The sequence below is a fragment of the Oreochromis aureus genome, linkage group 4 (assembly GCF_013358895.1).
Source record: "Oreochromis aureus strain Israel breed Guangdong linkage group 4, ZZ_aureus, whole genome shotgun sequence".
Lineage (NCBI taxonomy): Eukaryota > Metazoa > Chordata > Actinopteri > Cichliformes > Cichlidae > Oreochromis > Oreochromis aureus.
In genome coordinates, this window is record NC_052945.1 from 3,254,511 (window position 1) to 3,271,458 (window position 16,948).

General features: G+C 42.2%; 1 protein-coding gene across 1 annotated transcript; it reads right to left on the reverse strand.

Moving 5' to 3' along the window:
- Positions 1-48: 48 nt before the first annotated feature.
- LOC116314260 (polycomb protein suz12-B-like) lies at positions 49-16,926 on the reverse strand. Its single transcript, XM_031732231.2, has 16 exons — positions 16,195-16,926; positions 15,359-15,405; positions 15,194-15,258; positions 10,316-10,384; positions 9,942-9,991; positions 9,770-9,855; positions 9,431-9,677; positions 8,480-8,582; positions 8,229-8,334; positions 7,966-8,140; positions 7,668-7,756; positions 6,568-6,711; positions 6,067-6,224; positions 5,771-5,969; positions 4,635-4,714; positions 49-4,508 (listed from the first exon to the last, which is right to left on the reverse strand). The coding sequence occupies exons 1-16, from the start codon at positions 16,355-16,357 to the stop codon at positions 4,088-4,090; spliced, it is 2,202 nt and encodes a 733-aa protein (XP_031588091.1). The 5' UTR covers positions 16,358-16,926; the 3' UTR covers positions 49-4,087.
- Positions 16,927-16,948: the final 22 nt, after the last annotated feature.

The window sequence follows — 16,948 nt, forward strand, 5'->3', positions numbered from 1 at the left end:
CCGAGCTGTGAGTGAAATGATGGTGAAAGAAATGGAGCACGATGCCAATATTATTACAAAATTGTCCATTTTAATAGAAAACCATTGTGACTGGAGCTAGTTTTACATTATTGTTAAAGAAAAGTCTCGTTTGGCCGACACGGCTCCTCCCGTATTGTGCAAAACGCTGCTGGGTCTCGTGAACGGAGAAAAGGTTTCAGATCTGCAGATTTCAGCAGGCTGGATCAGTCGCCAGCAGGCATAAAGCTTTTTAAAACAAAACAAAAAAGACAGCTCTAAATACATCCAAATGATCATGTCTGACGTTATGCTTCCATGGACTCACAGCTGCCCACATCTGGAGGCTCGTACTGCATTTAGGCTACAATGGCATGGGTAAAACATCAGCACCCGGACTGCCTGACTCTGTTACTAGTGGGTGGGTTGATGAAATATTTTCATTTACAAATGTGGGGCAGTGCCCTCGAGTGTTTTTGAGACCCTCTTTCAGGAGAATGGAAGAACTCCAGGCTTTACTACTCGTTTACTACTCGTGTCGTTTCGCAAAAAACGCCAAAAACCTACACAGAGGGTCCACAATAGATGCATCCAACATTCATATACAGTCTATACAGGAGCACGGTTTTAATTTTCAAAATAAAATTCCCTGTGAAGACTGAAACGCTGCCGGTGCGATTTGTCTGTCATGTCTAATCTTTACCCGGCATGTCCCCGGGGTTAACTGTCAAAGTAATGAAGGCAGCAGGGATCCAGGTGTCACATGACGCAGGACACATAAGAGCAAAGAAATCTGCAGAAAATGAATCCCATTTTGGTCCTTTAACTAATAATACCAAGTAAAATGTCACTGATGGTGTTTAAGTTTCAAAAACATACATATCACAAAGCTATCGTTTGTTTTTTTTACAGTCATATTTACATTTATATATATAACAGGTGTAGTGGGCGTGTTCAGCTACTACACCATGTGCCGCCATGCTGGTGTCCCCTCATCATTTTAATGTTGCTCCAGGACCAGTCACACAGTTGTGATGTCACAATTTTGCCGATTCGTGGGAGTAAAAAAAGATAAAAGATGGACGAAGTCACCGTGCAATCACCTGCTGGATTCTGGACTTCACATTTTGGCCTCCAACCATGTTGTTTTTTGGAGCCAGAATTGAAAAGACTGGATGAAAACTGGTGTACCAAGCTATCAGCTAATGCTAGCTAGTTTGGTTAGCAAGGATACAGTGCACCCTAGGAGCTAACATCTACAGCTGCCTGTGTCAACATGGACCTGTCTATAAACAAAAATCCAAAAGAAAAATCATCCAGTTTTAGAGAGTTTCTTAGCACCAATAAGCAGATATGCATGTCTGTGTGCTGTTTCAACTTTACCGATATGAAATGTGCTAACCAAGCTGCGTAGCATTAGCCTAAACTTAGCACAGCACCCTCCGAATATGAATACAACCAAATATGATCACTCCTGGTTACAAAGGCAGGTTTCAAAACCAAAATGTGAAAGCGAGGAGATGACATCATCTATATAAAGCAGATGGTTTGATGCACTTGTCAGAGTGGCCACTTCAAGCTGTGCAGTTTTTCTAAATAAAGAAACTATCCAGAAAAAAAAAAAACAAAAAAAAAAAAACCTTTTATATATCTGGCTGAAAACATGTTTATTTAAACAAATTAAAGTTGGACATTTTAACATAGACTGATCCACTGCAGGAGCCGCTAGAGGAACTGCACTTTTTCATACTTGTTTTTCTGCCCGAGTGTGTCACTTGGTCCAACTTTTCACATCACAGTGGACTCTAAACTCAAATGTCCTGTGTGAAAGGCCTGGATTTGATCCATCCATCCACCCCCACCTCCTCCAGCAATCTTTAGACTTTCAGATGTTTTTTTCCTCCTAATCAAAACATGTTTTTTTTTTTTGGTTGGAGCAACATTATTTATATTGCATTAACACCACACTATACAGCGACATCACAACCCTGTGGAACCATTCGTTTTATAAGTGGCTTTTTCTTCTTCTTCTTTTTTTTTTTTTACTTTACAATTTTGTTGATCAAATAAAAGAAAAACAAAAAAAAGACAAAACAGACCAGCCAAGCTTGTATCAGTCCAAAACTTAAACTATTCAGTTTATAATAATTTCAAAATAAAGCAGCAATTTCTTATTTTAAAGAAACTGGAAACAGCACCTGCATAAACAGTTTAATCCTATAGTTATCCATTTTGTTTAGATCACAACAGTAGGAACGTGGCCTTTCCAAGCCTCTCTGAGCTCTGAGGAGCTTTTTTTTGTCCAGTTTTGCTGCACAGCGAGTCCTTTTTGTTGTCCTGGGCTGAGAGCACGGTAAAAACAACAGCACTGTAGGAAAAACAGAGTCGCTTTAAAAAAGAAAGAGACAACTAAACATGCTTCTCGGTGTTGGAGAGCTGGCAGTGGAGGTCTGCTGTAAGAAAGGAGATGCACTGAGGAGTAAAAACATTTAGCACCAGTAGTTTAAAGGAAAACATAACTGTAGGGGAGGTGTGCCCACGAGTACAGCAGAGTCACATGTTCAAACAGTCCTGTCTATGTCGCCAGAAGGCAGACCGCGCAATAAACCCTCAGATAAAACTCATTGGCAGGAGCCAGTTTTCATCGTCTCAGCTCGAGCTGAACTAAAAACACCAAAAGCGAGAAAAACGCGTGCAAAGGAAATGTCTTCACTTTATCTTTAACGATACAAAGCGAGAGCGTTGCAGCAAAAACTAATGGGAAAAAACAAAACAAAACAAAAACTAACCATTTAATTCAGATTATCTTATTTTCATGATCACTGGATGCCAAAAATTAACCCAACCTGAGGATTAACTTCCTGATTAACCCGATCAAAGAAAGCTCGGAGACTTTTGTCTCGTTTTGTTTGAGTTAACAAGCAGCTGAATCACACGGAAAACAACATCACTGATCTTATGAGATCCCTTGAGCTCGGATAGTGAAAGGTAATGCTCCACAGTATGAGCAAAAATATATTTTCTTCATATTCTGACTCACAGAATTATTATGAACATGATTTTCAGATGAGCGGGGCTCAACAGGAATACATATTGGGGGGGGGACTACTTTCAGACTCTTGTTTAAACGTTAATAAATGACACAAGTGCAGAGAGTCTATCTTAGCTTTGAGCATCGGTCTCGTTAACAGTTAATATGAACTTTGTGGTGTCTCCAGGTAAAAACACCTGTTAACGACTCTAACAGGCGTCTCGAGTCGTGATCAGTCACCTCCTGACACTCAGCGGTTCAACCCTGACCTTTTTTGATAATAACTGGTCAAACTTCCTTTTGCAGTACGGCGGCACTCTTGACACCCAATAGACGCCTTAACCGTGACTCTACTGAGCATGTGCACACACTCCCTGCTAAAAGAAAACCTTTGGTGGAGCTGAGGGTGCCTGGAAGGTCACTGATTGATGCTTCACTCTGAGGAAGACTGACATGAGGTTTGAACGATGGAGTGAACACAAAATGACTCAGAGCACCGACGAAGAGTCTCGAGAGGCAAAGTAGCACCAAAGAGAGCACCAAATACGGATCACTCCGCTGCTGAAAATAGTCCCGAGCAGATGGACCATCTCCTCCTGTTTGAATTCGCAGCTGCTGCATGAAATGTTGACGCCTCTTTTGAAGGCAACTCGACATCTGCAGAAGACGTACGACCGACTTCTGCACCTCCAGCCCTAAGACCGAACCTGTTTTGTGCTCACTCCACAGCTCTGTCAGGCTGGAAATAAAACTGGAGCACCTCAGAGTTAAACACTCAAACATTTACAGAAACAGGACAAACAACATGGAAAAAACGTGAAAATAATTAAAAAAATAATTCAAAATTCTCAGCGTCGATGAACTGTGAAACCATAAAGCGTCTCTTCGATTTGAATGTGTGACTTTGAGGATGTGAAGTTCATTTTGATCCTGGTGTAACCTGCCTTTGAGAATCCCTGCAGTAACCCATGTGTGTTTAACACCTGTTTGCTGATTCCGGCCTCAGGCCTCAGTCTTCCCGCTCTGTTCGGGAATCTTTGTGGCGCTCCAGCCGAGCAGTCACTTTAAAACCGAGCCGAAGCCGGACAATTTCTGCTTGGTGTGCGGCTTCTCGCCGCCCTCCTCCACCAGCTGGTTTCCAGTCTCCGGGGAGCCGTTGGTGGTCACGTCACTGCAGGTTTTAAACTCTGTTGGATCGGGATCAGGGTCGGGATCCAGCTCCGGCTGGGACTCCACGGCCGTCTCCCAGTCCTCCTCCTCCTCCTCGTCCTCCTCTTTGTCTCTCTGGGTGGCCTGGCTCTCGACGAGGCGGAGCCGGGCCATGGCCTGGTTGATGGTCAGCGTGCTGATCAGGTTGAAGTCATGCATGCTGATCAGGTGGAGCAGGAAATTGCGACACAGGTTGCGTTTGACGATGACGGCAGCGTGGTGTTCAGCAAACAGCAGACACGCTTCGTTCATCTGGTTATCTGCGATGAAGCTGGGAGGAGGACACCAGTGGATAAGGTGAGGTTTTAAAACAAACAAACAAACAAACAAACAAAATAAACCCTGAAATAAACCAAAAAACTTCTGCCGTTTGATAAAAGCTTTGCTGAGTACATACCCACGCTTCATGACGTGCAGATTCCACAGCTTCATGATCTCCTTCTCCCCCTCGTTCACGTCCATGAAGTCCTCGATTTGCTGCAATCAGAGCGCACTAATTAGCATTTAGCATGGACTGTATATAAAAGATGGAGGTAGATTTTGAAGCCTCAAATGTATGATTTAGGTGAGTGTCACATCCTCTGGTATTTTTAAATAAGACTTTAAATGAGCAGGTGAGACCACAAACTCTTCAGGAAAGCATTTACTGAAGTCAGAACTCGAATGAAAAATAGGGTCGTTTTCCTCATAGACTTCTATACAAATCAGATTTAAGAGGAGCCGCCCCCTGCTGGCTAAAAGAAGAATATAGATTTAAGACACCTCTGCATTGGCTTCATTTGTCAAACCTGGGGGTTACATCCATCTTTTACATACAGTCTATAGTGTTTATGCAGGTTAGAGTCCAACATCACAGAGATTTGAAAAAGAAAACCTCCCCAAAATAACCAAAGAAACGCAAGAACACAACAACCATCTGTAAACGGTGTGTGTGTGTTGAAATCTTTTTCATCGTTCATTATAAAACCTGCTTTAAGTCACAGGTTGTTAAGTCATGGGGAGCTTTAATGTTGACATCAACAGGCCAGTGGCAGAAACGTCCACGCTGACTTCTGTTACCCTCACACCAATCTGGAAAAGTTAGCATAGTTAACACAGTCACGAGAAGCAAAAGCCGTTCACAGGAGGAGAGAAGCCTGAGCGTCTGCTGAATCGTTTGAATCCTTCAGAGGTTTTTAACGCCGGAGAACGATCAGAGAAAACAGTCGAGTCCAAGGTGACATCTTTAACAAAAACTGGCTGTTTCGTCTGAACAACAACCCGAAATATTTTACTGTCCAAATGTTCTCCTTTTAGAAGCAGGAGAAAGCAAATGTTTCAATATATAACAAAGGTTATCCTGGATTTTTTCTTTCATAACTATTAAATTTCCAATCCCAGACTGAGAGCTAGTATCTGCAGGGACACACCAATCCAACTCAAACTGTGTTGATATCGAATACCAATCCAATGAAGCTTTCTACTGTTCTTATACCCGGCTTCTTCCTCCTCCTCAGGAGCATTCCTGTGTTTGTTCGTCTGGCTTGAGCTCACCTTTACAGTCTTCTCTTTGAGCCAATCGGGGTCCCTCTCGTCCTCGCTGTCCACTTCCATCTCCTGGGGCCTCAGCGGCAGGCAGCTGTCACTGTGGAAGTACAGGCGATTGTGGCCACTGATGTACGTCCTCTGCGCCTCCCGATCGCCATCCTCAGACTCCAGAAACTCAGACAGGCTCGGCTTTGTCCTCTTGGGTCTGAGAGGAGAGGACAGGAAGAGGATGATCAGGAGTTCCCGTCACCCTCGGCAGCATGTAAATAAATATAAAGTGAGAGGAAAGGTCGGAGGGGTACCTGCAGACCAGAAAGTGGGTGACAGCGGTTCTCTTCACGGGGCCGTTCCTGCTGAAGGCGAAGCCCGGCTGGCTGTGGATGTCCTGAGGATTTCCTGCATACGACCCATCGTAACACTCGTTGATAGAGACCTCGATCTTTGCTCCTTTGGGATGGGGCTGCCAAAGATCAGAGAGACGCATATTTAAAGGACATGCTCAACAGTATGTTAAAGATCTAAGTGCTGAATTGAAATAATAAATACTGATGATACCCCCTGTTTTACATTGTACAATGTTTTTAAAGGATTGGCATCTTTGATTTTATTTGTTCTTAGCTTTGTGGAGCACCCTCATCAGATTGTAATAGCACTTAAAAATGAAACGCTCCTCGATGCACGTGTTGACTCCAACAGCGTGTCGACTGTTTGACCCATAAAGACCTCGAGTCAAACTGGCAGCGCAAAACATGAGAGCATTTCCTTTTTATGAACAGAAAACAGCTGGTGTACATCTGACTCACCACGTAGTTGAAGATGAAGCGGGAGTGGGACAGTTTGAGGTGTTTGAGGAGACTGTACAGCTTCCTGCAGTTCAGCGTGCACCACGGACAGTGGAGGTCATCCCTGGCCTCGGTCTGCTGCCGTGTGTTGTTGTTGTATTGAAACTAGGAAAGAAAGAAACAGAGTGTGATCTCAGCTGCTGAGAAGCGACAGACTTGCTGATCTTTGACGAGGAATTCACATCCTGTTGCTACTTCTCCAGAGGTCTGAATTGACATGCAGCAGCCTTCATAAATCCTACTGTGTCTGACACTTTGATCTCGGCACTCCTTTGTTTCACTGTCACACCTCATCGGTGGTTTTTGGGTCATTTTATCTCACCTAAACTCACCACAGGGATTCCCAACACCCAAGAAAAGGGATTACAATTCTAATGCTAATGCTAATGCAACAACACTAAAATACCACATCTTTTACCGTATCTGTGGTCAGGTGTAGACTGACATTAGCTGGTAGGATATACATGCCCCAGACATAAAATATACTTCCCGTTGACGTGCATTAGAAAGTCATGCTGGACAAAATTTAAAAGAAAAAAAATGTTACGTTTTGTGTCAACGAACACGAACAATTTGCCTTTTCACGATTACTTTACTACGGGCTGAAAATTTGTTTTGTAAATTATCACCTGTGTTCATACAGATCACTCACGCTTGAATCTGTGAGTGTCCAACATTTTCCAACCATCTCTAACAGACAGTCTCTCTTTCACTGGATTCTTCACAGGGGGAAGCAGTGAAGAAACTACAGACAGCAGATCTCCATCAGGTGTGTCTCATCCATCAGCACAGACAGCAGCTGTGCAAACCCTTTGACTGAGGCTGACACATCACATGTGTACGTTTTTGCACTGTCACAGTATAAAGCCCTCACCACCTGCTGCTGCAACAACAGGCACCACGATCCTTTGTGGGATCAATAAAGTATCCATCCATCATAGAAAAATTCCAGATGTGTGTAAAAAATGACATTTAAGGGTCACAGAAATGACTGAAGCCTGTGGGAGAACCTGGCAGGACACACCTGGGAGAAACAGGAGTGTTAGCAGGTACGGACTGACCTGGTAGAAGATTCGTAGTTTCTGTCGAGGCTCAGATAAGACTTGTTCTCTTCTGGTTTGCACATCTGTATTTACCGACTCTTTCACAGCTGCAGAAGAAAAACAGCAACACTTTCACTGCTGATGTTATACGTCAGTTTACTGAGGGCCACACTGGGAAAAGGGCCAGACATATGTAGGTTACTAGCACGTCATAATTTGATCTAAATATTAGATCATCCTGGATATAATCAACATAAAACTCTGGAGACTGACACGTGTGCTGAAACACAGCACACATGATTAGTGCTACACTCACTTGGTGTGTGTGTGGCTCTCAGGGTGCTGGGTCGGGTGTCCTGGTTGGTTTCGGAGTTGCGGGTGGCGAGCGGTTTGGCCACGGGTGCGGTGGAATGATCGGCGGAGTCGCTGGTCCAGCGCAGCGTGAACTGCAGCGTTGGACCCTGAGAGAAGCTCTCAAACGGAGGCAAACGCTGCAAAAACAGAGTAAACACGAGGTTTCACTAAACAGTTCAGCTGTGTGAACTGAGGGTTACTTGGTTCACGCACACAAACACACACCTTTCCATCTAGGATGGTCTCCCAGGTCGCCCTCTTCTTACCGACGGGACACTCCTCCATCTCTTGCATGGACACCTCGTACTCGCCGTCCAATAACTGCAGACGCCTGCACGCAAGTACACGACAACGTCTTCTCACTGTTGCTGCACAAACGCTGCAACGACACCTTTTCTTTCCTGTGTCAAAAGGTGCTACTGTGTGTGTGTGTGTGTGTGTGTGTGCATGTCGGTGTATGTGTGTGTGTCTTTCACCTGTTTTTATCAAAGACTGTCATCTGAGCTACAAATGTGGTTTCTCCCTCCTCCCTGAGAGCGGAGCTCCTCCTTTTCCTGTTCACGGCTTCTTCTGAAAAGTCTGAAAAAGACACACGGTGGCATGAACCTCTGCTCCGCCAAACTGTCCCTCGTTTTTCTGCAGGGATGTGGAGCTACGAGGGTGACTTTGTGTTTAATTTTTAAGTTCAAACAGCTGAAGAAATATAGACAAGCAAAATGTGCAAAGAGCAGCCATTATAATCTTCTGCAGGATAAACTGGGTCAACTAAAAACTGAGTGAATTAAGGACCCGCTATAAACGAACTCAAAACATCAATGAACTACATCAAGACTTGACATACAGTCTCATCGCCTAACGTCTGATCATTTCCACTGCAGATCAATAAGAAATCTAACATTGTTAACCAAATGGAGGACTCTTTGACATCTAAGAAGTTGGTTTAAACTTGACTCGTAATTCTACTCGCTGCTATTGCGATTGGATCCGTCCAAAGTTGGCTCAATGTGTGTTACCAAAACATACAATGACGCATTTCCCTGTCCCCTGATGATTTAAGCCCTACTGACACTGATAACTGGTTAACAACTTCCTGTGACAGTTTCCCACCAGTACTGGCAAAACTGTTACCGACTCATGTTAGGGGTGCTTTAACTTCATCAGCGTTTAAAACCAAAGTAAAATCCTGCTTCCTTTCACTAACACAGTTTATGGCCTAAATTGTGATTTGCTCCAATAGTTTAGTTCATGTTTTCTTTTTCATTACAGGGGATGAAAAACCTTTCTGCTCCAGGCACTTGATCACGATTGGATGACAAACAAAGCAAGATGGCTTTTTGCTACAGTCTAATTTTCTTGATTTTTCTTGGGCCGTCAAGCTTTTGCAAAGCTGCAGAGATGAGACCCACCAAATAACCCACTCTGCCCACCTCTGCTGTGGTGAATCTCGCCGTTGGCCAGCCCGTTGATCTGTGTTCGTGGATGCCCGGGTCGTGACACTCTGAAGAGCAGCGAATAAGATTTGACCATGTGAGAGTTGCTGGGTTCAAACTCGCTGCTGGGAACCAGCAGGGAGGGGTAGGAGCTCAGCTTGGCCTGGACCCCGGCGCTCGTGTCTGGGTTCAGAGGGACCTGCTTCTTTCCTGTGGGGACCTGCTTCACCGGACAGCTCACGTCCTACACAGGAAGCAAGAAAAGGAAACTTAATGTGCGTTTCATTTACACCTGCGCGCTGTAGAAAACCAGCAGAGGAAATTCATGACACACACCTTCCTCTTCTTGTGGCAGACTTTGACCAGGAGCACCTCCAGAGACACCGAGTTCTGCTCGTTCTCGCTGTCCTGAGAGAGTTTTCCTGCAAACAAACAAGACAAAAGATTTCCTGTTAGTCACACAGTTTTATCGTTTCCACTGACCTCAAAGTGCAGATATAAAACGTACCAGCTTTATGGAAGAAGCCAGTAAAGGTGAGCTGAAGATTGGAGGCCAAGCTGTAGGAGGGGAAAAAAAAGTACTGAGATATTTTTAAAACCAAACATTGTCAAGTTTGCAGCTATAAAAGGGGGAGTCCTAGTGCCAGAGAAGGCAACATAAAAATGTCAAACTTTAGAATCTCTCTTTTTGCTACAGCACTGTTTACCTACTAAAAATGGGCTTTTAGGTGTGGAGTGACTATGCACCTCGGCGGGATCGCTCCACATGTAGCTGGTGAACTTTTTACTGATATTTTGTCACTTGATAAACAAAAAGTGAGCTAAATGTTTTCTAGAAGCTTGGAATGGAAAGCAGAGAGTCCTGCAGGACTGAGCGGTTACCTGTGAGTCTCCTGCTCCCCTCTCATCTTTTCCACTTTAAACAGAAGATTGTCAACCTTGTAATTTTTCCTGTACATGGAAACAAATGGCAGCAATTAGCAATCGTACAACCAGACGACTGAAAGTCCAAACATGCAGAAACTCAGTGGCAAACGTCTTGTTTCTGGAGGAAGGTCAGGTTCTTGTCCTTGGAACAAGGACGTAATCTGGATTATGGCACACTACACCCGGGGTTACACAGCTGCAGGCAGACTGAATGACTTGTTTTTCTTATAAGGGCTAATGACAAAGACAGATCACACCTCTCCAATATTAGCTTCTGTCATTTAAAATCCTCCTCCTCACACTCAGAGTCCTGAACGATCATATCTCAAAGTAGGGGTGGGCGATATATCGAATACACGTGATGTGTTTTTCCGCATATGATGGTTAAAATGGCTTTATCGTAACCATCGAGTATAAATTACCAAACAATATTAATCTGTCTGGATGTAATTCACTGTGACTTTCTGTCAAGCACACTGCGCTGAGCATGCGCTTATATACACTACCAGATGGGGAAAAAATATGGCGACAGCAGGAGTTTCAGACGAGAGGGAATGAAACTCGCTGTTGTTTGGATTTCACAAGGATGCCGTCAAACAAAATCTGGTAATTTGCAAAACATGCTGCAAAAAGTAGAAGTACCACAAATTTATTCCACCAGCTGAAAAGTCATCCAATGCAAAAGTCAGACCGTTTTAAACACCGCATGTCAACATCAACTTTAAATAAATGAGCTTTGATACCGGCAACTGTTCTAGGTCAGTTGTTTTTATAGTCACTGTCTAGACTTCTGTTTTTGTCATCTGAGGTCATCATATTTTTTAATTTTACAATTTGTACATGTTACAAGCACAAAAGAGCACCTTTTTAAACTCCGTTGTTTTATTTTGTCTCATGAATTCTTGCTTGATGTACTTCTTTAGTTGCTATGATCTTCTGTTTGTTAAAGGTCTGGTGTTGACCACACAACCAGGTTTACTGTGACAGTGTCATCATTAGAGAAAAACCTCTGATGGTTAAAATAAAATGTTTCAATTCATTCAGATGTTTTGTATTCAAAGTAGTAATAAAAATTGGGACTATATGGTCGAAAGTAACAGTTTTTGGAGTTTATTTAAATATATCATGATCTATATCGTGTATCGCGATATAGCCAAAAAAATATTGTGATTTTATGTTTTCCTCATATCGCCCAGCCCTATCTCAAAGGCCACACAGTACCAGCACTTACCTCTGTGCAGGCTTATATGTGTTTCCTGGAGTTTCTAAAAGTAGAACGCGAGGCAGAGTCTCGTTCTTGTCAAAATGGAGTTCTTTCTCACCACCTTCTCCAAGTGTTGCTCACAGGAGATCATCTGATTGTTGAGGTTTCTGCCATTAGATTTCTGTTTATACGAACCAGCGTTTTGTGACATAAACAAAAAGGAGTTGTTCTAAAACTGCTGCAGCCCACACTGACGGGTCACGGACAGCCAGAGGAAAAAATAAGAGGTGAAACTTAGTTGAATAATTGTATTTCCTTTGTTAAATAACAACTGTCAAACGGAAATATGCTTCATTTAAAACTCTGAACCGTTTTCTTGTTAATACCTTATGTATATATTTTAAAAAACTGTTGGAAGTGGGAAGCGAGCTTTTTTGGTTTAAAGATAGTGTGGTGACAATAACAAGCTAAAAAAAAAGAAGCTTATTTTAGACAGAAGATTCACTGAGGAGCTGCACCAAGCTTCAGTGTAACATAAAGGAGGATTATTTTGAACTGTGAATCATGCAAAGCTGTTCTAACAGTCCAAGAATGAAAAAAATGAGCCGAGTAGGTGCCCTTTAAAAAAACAGAAGAAGAAGAAAGGTAAAGGCCATCAGTGATCTTTAAAAGCTGAAATAAACTTTTTGTCTTTGAGCTTTTAGACTCGAGTAAGTGAAGCCAGGGAAAAGGCACTTTAAACAACGTGGCTGACAAAACTCTTAAATGGTGTGAAAGCACAATAAGAGGCATTAGGTATGACATTTAATATCAGCTGAAGGAATACGACATTTCTGATGTTTTGGTTTGTGTGGCTGCTTAAAAGTATTTTATTCAAGTCCTGATGTGTTCTTAAATAAAGTTAAATAGAGAAGCACGTCCCCCAGCTCATAATGGCTGCACACCGTTTGGGTTTTGGAGTGCATGTACTCTGGAGAGCTAACATAAATAAAGTCCTGTCTAGCTTTAACCTGAGCTGTACTCTAATGAGCCAAAGTAACTGAAAACAGCTGTTAGGCAAACTTCACATCTGTAGGCTGTCTTCAGGCCCAAGCAGTCTCACTTTATTCATTTTAATGACCGCTGCAGTGGGAACTACAAAAACCATTAACATCTATACGCCGCCAAACATCCAGCACCACACTGCTGCTACAGGACTGTAACATTCAAGCTATTATTTTAATGGAAATGCTCCTGCTTACAAGAAATTTCAAGTGATCAAGCAACTTAATTTACGAGCCCAGTCATTTATATTGATATGGCTTGCTATGGATTTTTAAATTTACTTTATAACTTTTCAGTGACTGATGCATTAGTGAGGCAAGGTCACCAGAAACCTGTGCACTAAATGTTTTCTGAAACTTTATAGGCTTTCATTTGATGCCAACTTGCTGGTAATTATAACATTATTTGGCATCTTAACTGTATACAGGACATAAACCCTGAAACTTTGTGCTTTCTTTCCTGATTGATGGTGATCCATTCGTGCCTTATCATAGCTCCAAGTTTATCAGACTGTGGGCTTCTGCTTGTCCAATCACTTTTAAAGTCTTCCCATAGATTTTCGATTAGATTAAGATCTGTTGAAATGTTAATTTGATGCGCAGCTTGTTACCAAACTCCTCCTGGATTGCTGGAAGAAGCTGGTGATTGTTTGAGTTTTTAGCAATACTCCGTTACAAACCTGTGATCAACTTGGAGCTCTGGAGGCAAGAATGGATCACCAATAATAAGATTTGCCCCAGATGCTGATCTTGAGCATGCTACCAACGATTTTAGAAGTCATGAAGAAGCAGGCTCAAAACTATAAATACTGACTCTTTGCAGAGATGTGATTAGTTTGGTAGTAAGTCTTTGAATCTTATTTTTCTCTATAATCATGGAAATATGTAACAATAATATAAATATAACCTAAACAGGAACGTGTACAATTTTGTACGTCCTTATTATGATAATGACTCAAAACATCATTAATGACCTGAGGAAATGACAGAATGGCTGTCATAGATGAAGGAAACAGTAAACTTATATTTAAATGGCTCCATTAATGCTCATCTTAAAAATTACAGTATCAGATACTACACCCGATTGTTTTAGTAGCTACAACAGCCTGGTAGCTTTAGGGTTAAACACACAAAATGAGCCAAAATACCCGAGACCTGCACATTTAAGGCAGGCTGTGTACCCCCTTCTTTTCCAAGAAGCCATACAAGAGAAACTGTGTCCTGCTCAAACATTTTATTGCTGCAGGGAGAGAGAGAGACTGCAAACTCAGCTGGGCGCAGACCCAAAGATCACCTCTGTGTAGAAGGAGTTACATCAACTTCAGTTTCTGATAAACCAATCATTTAACAACCCTGCTGGTGTCCTGCTTCCTTATCTTCTGGTTATTAATGCTTTAAATAAAACAGTCAATAGTGTGGCGTGGCCCCCGCTCCTGAGTCTCTTCATTTCAAATCACAAGCTGCGTTTCATGTGACTGAAGCATGCACCACTGCAGTGCAAAGTGAAACTGAGCTAAGCAGCAGCAGCAGAAGACACCTGGTTCAAAACCTCCCATTCAAATCAAGAACACACACACACACACACACACACACACACACACACACACACACACACACACACACACACACTCTAACGGCCAACAAGTCCACAGCAACAAGAGAAAATTACACAGAGAGAAGAAGCAAAAATCCAAAAACCAGCAGAAAACAATCTGTTTAACCTCATAGTAGAGCTTAAAACACAAATAACTAGCAACAGCATCTTTCTTTAACCCAATTTAACTGTTAAAACCTCAAACATATTAAACAAAAAAACCCAAAACATTCAACAATAACAGCTGAATCGTGACTTAACTTGATATAACTTTTAAAAGTATTACATTATAGTAAATGGATTGGTTTCGCTTTTCTACTCTACCTGAGCACTCACAGTGCTTTATACAACATTATTACCTGTCACATGTTAATAGATGACTCGGTTAAATGCTGAATAACTTTAACTCTATACTCCTTTCTTTAACACCAAATCCATAACTATTATCTGCCCTCTAACAAAAAGCTAAATAAAGTACCACAAACTAAACCAGAGAAATGTTTAGAGGCAGCTCAGCTGCAGCTGTCACTTGCACCATTTTTAAACACTTATTGAGGCCTGCAAAATAAAATGCATGTCCTGCAACATAACAGAAGTTGTGACATGCCCTTTGTAATCCAATACAATCCTTCGGTGTGTCGTCTGAACCACAGACAGCCTCATGTGTATCAGCGGGATCTTTTTTTTTTTTCTTCCCCTGCAGAGTCTGTATGCAAAGCAGCTCAACTGAAAAAACCTTCTCCTATCTCAGCTTTAACCGATCGAGACGGCCTCCACGTGTCAGTTAGCTCTCACTCATGATAACAACTGACCTTCTTTCTAAGAGTCAAACTTTTTCAATAAACTTGAAAACCCGAGAAAGTGACAAGAAAGTACAATTTTAGCTGAAGAAACACAAGATCTACACTTGAATCATATTGAGGTGCATTAAAGGAAAACAAAAATTGTAGCTAAAAATTGTAAAAAAGCGTGTTAACAATCTGAGTTTTTACCTTTTGACGTTATTCCTTGAGTTTCTGTGGGACATGTAAGTGAGTGTCCTGTGCAAAAAGATAGGCTGAAATGCAGAAAAACAATGTTTTTTTAAATACACATTGTTAATTTATGAAACGTAGAGCTTATCTGAAATGGTAAGTTTAACCAAGTTAAAAACTTACAGCAATCAAGTTTCTTGTGCGGAGAAACCTGTAGATTTGGGTTGGTTCTGCAAATAAACAGTCCAAATGTCAGAACATTAATTCATGTACTATTCAGCAGAACTGCACCAACATACCCAGTGATATTTTTGTTTCGACTACCTCAGTTTATCTGCCACATCAGTTCTGAGTTGACTGAATACCCAAATATGGTGTGACTAGGAGCTAAAAACCTTTAAAACATTCTTACTTGCTGTGACATAAAAGGGGAAATAAGACCGTTTTCAAAACACATGCTATGGATCCATTTTAAATATCAGTATCAGTGCATCGTCACTTAGTTTCATTTCAAGTAAAGTACCAAACATTTGCCACTTGAACCTTCAAGAATAGGAATTTTTTCCACTTCACAGCTACTGACTGTTCAAAGTTAAAAAGACATCTGAAGGCACTGCTTAGTTTTTGACATTTACTGAATTATGACAACTTAAAACTATGAATTATAAATAAGTTAATAACAATCCTGCAGAAAGAGAAAGTTAAAAAGCAACAGCAAAGAGACTATATTAATTACTAGGTTTGTCTGGGTCTCCCTGACACAAGTCTCAGAATGTAACAGTCAGTGTGATGACCCTCCAGGACATGCAGTTAAGAGTAAGTGGACACAGGCCTTGATTAGAATTACTGTGTACAGTACCGGTTTGTAGACAATAATAAAAGTACGGCATTAAGTCATCTCTTCTGTTGCAAAATGATCTCTTCCTCCTGCTACCTCTGGATGCACATGGCCGGGGGAAAGCTTCCATAAGCTTAAATTAACACTTTTTACGTGCAACCCGATGACAGCAGTAACTTACTCTCGAAGGCCTGCAGGAACAACTCGTGGTCGGCTTGAATAAGTTGCATGTTGGGCTTCTTGGCTGCAGCCATCGAGGCGGAGGACGGCTGGTGGTGGTACAACCCATTGGGTTTACCTCCAGACCCCAAACCCACCGGATGGCTCTGCTTGTGAGGAGCCATTACAACAGTGAAAAAAAGAAGACAAAGATCAAAGAAACTCTCCCACCACCAAATGCGAGGTGGTGTAAAATGATAAAGAAATGCGGCTCCTCTTCCTTTGTGAAAACAAAAGAGCAGCAGTGGCAGAAAATCAGCCGCTCAGGAGAAACACCGCCTACTCCCCATTTTACACAACGATTTGTAAAGTTTCTCCTCTTTTATATCTGTGATTGGCGAAACTCCGGCTTAACGCTCTCGATGAGGAACAGGTTAAACAGTTGCTGAGGGCGGTTAACAGACTTGAAATGCGCGAAACAAGAGAACAGCCTCCGGCAGGCGGATTGCTAGCTAACTGGCTAACTTCCTTAGCCAGCTAGCAACCACCTCGCACTAACCGGGTAGCATTGTCCAGCGCTCTGACTTTACCGACGACGACCACGCGCGTTTCTGTCACGCGACATCTCATAAATCACATAAACGATAGTCTTTCGGAGGATTTGGTGCCACAACAACACCAAATTCACAGTAGCTCTTGCCGAGCGCCTGTTTCCAAGTTGGGATATAGACCCCGGAACACAGCAAAGCAGCACTCACACATCCGGTTTGAATTTC

What these genes read in the sequence shown, in the direction of transcription:
- LOC116314260 (XM_031732231.2), bottom strand. Translation starts at nt 16,357, where the DNA reads ATGGCTCCTCACAAGCAGAGCCATCCGGTGGGTTTGGGGTCTGGAGGT. An exon ending in GTTCCTGCAGGCCTTCGAGA is followed by an intron (nt 15,406 to 16,194) that starts GTAAGTTACTGC and finishes GTTTATTTGCAG; the next exon opens with AACCAACCCAAATCTACAGG. An exon ending in AACTACGAATCTTCTACCAG is followed by an intron (nt 6,712 to 7,667) that starts GTCAGTCCGTAC and finishes TTTCTTTCCTAG; the next exon opens with TTTCAATACAACAACAACAC.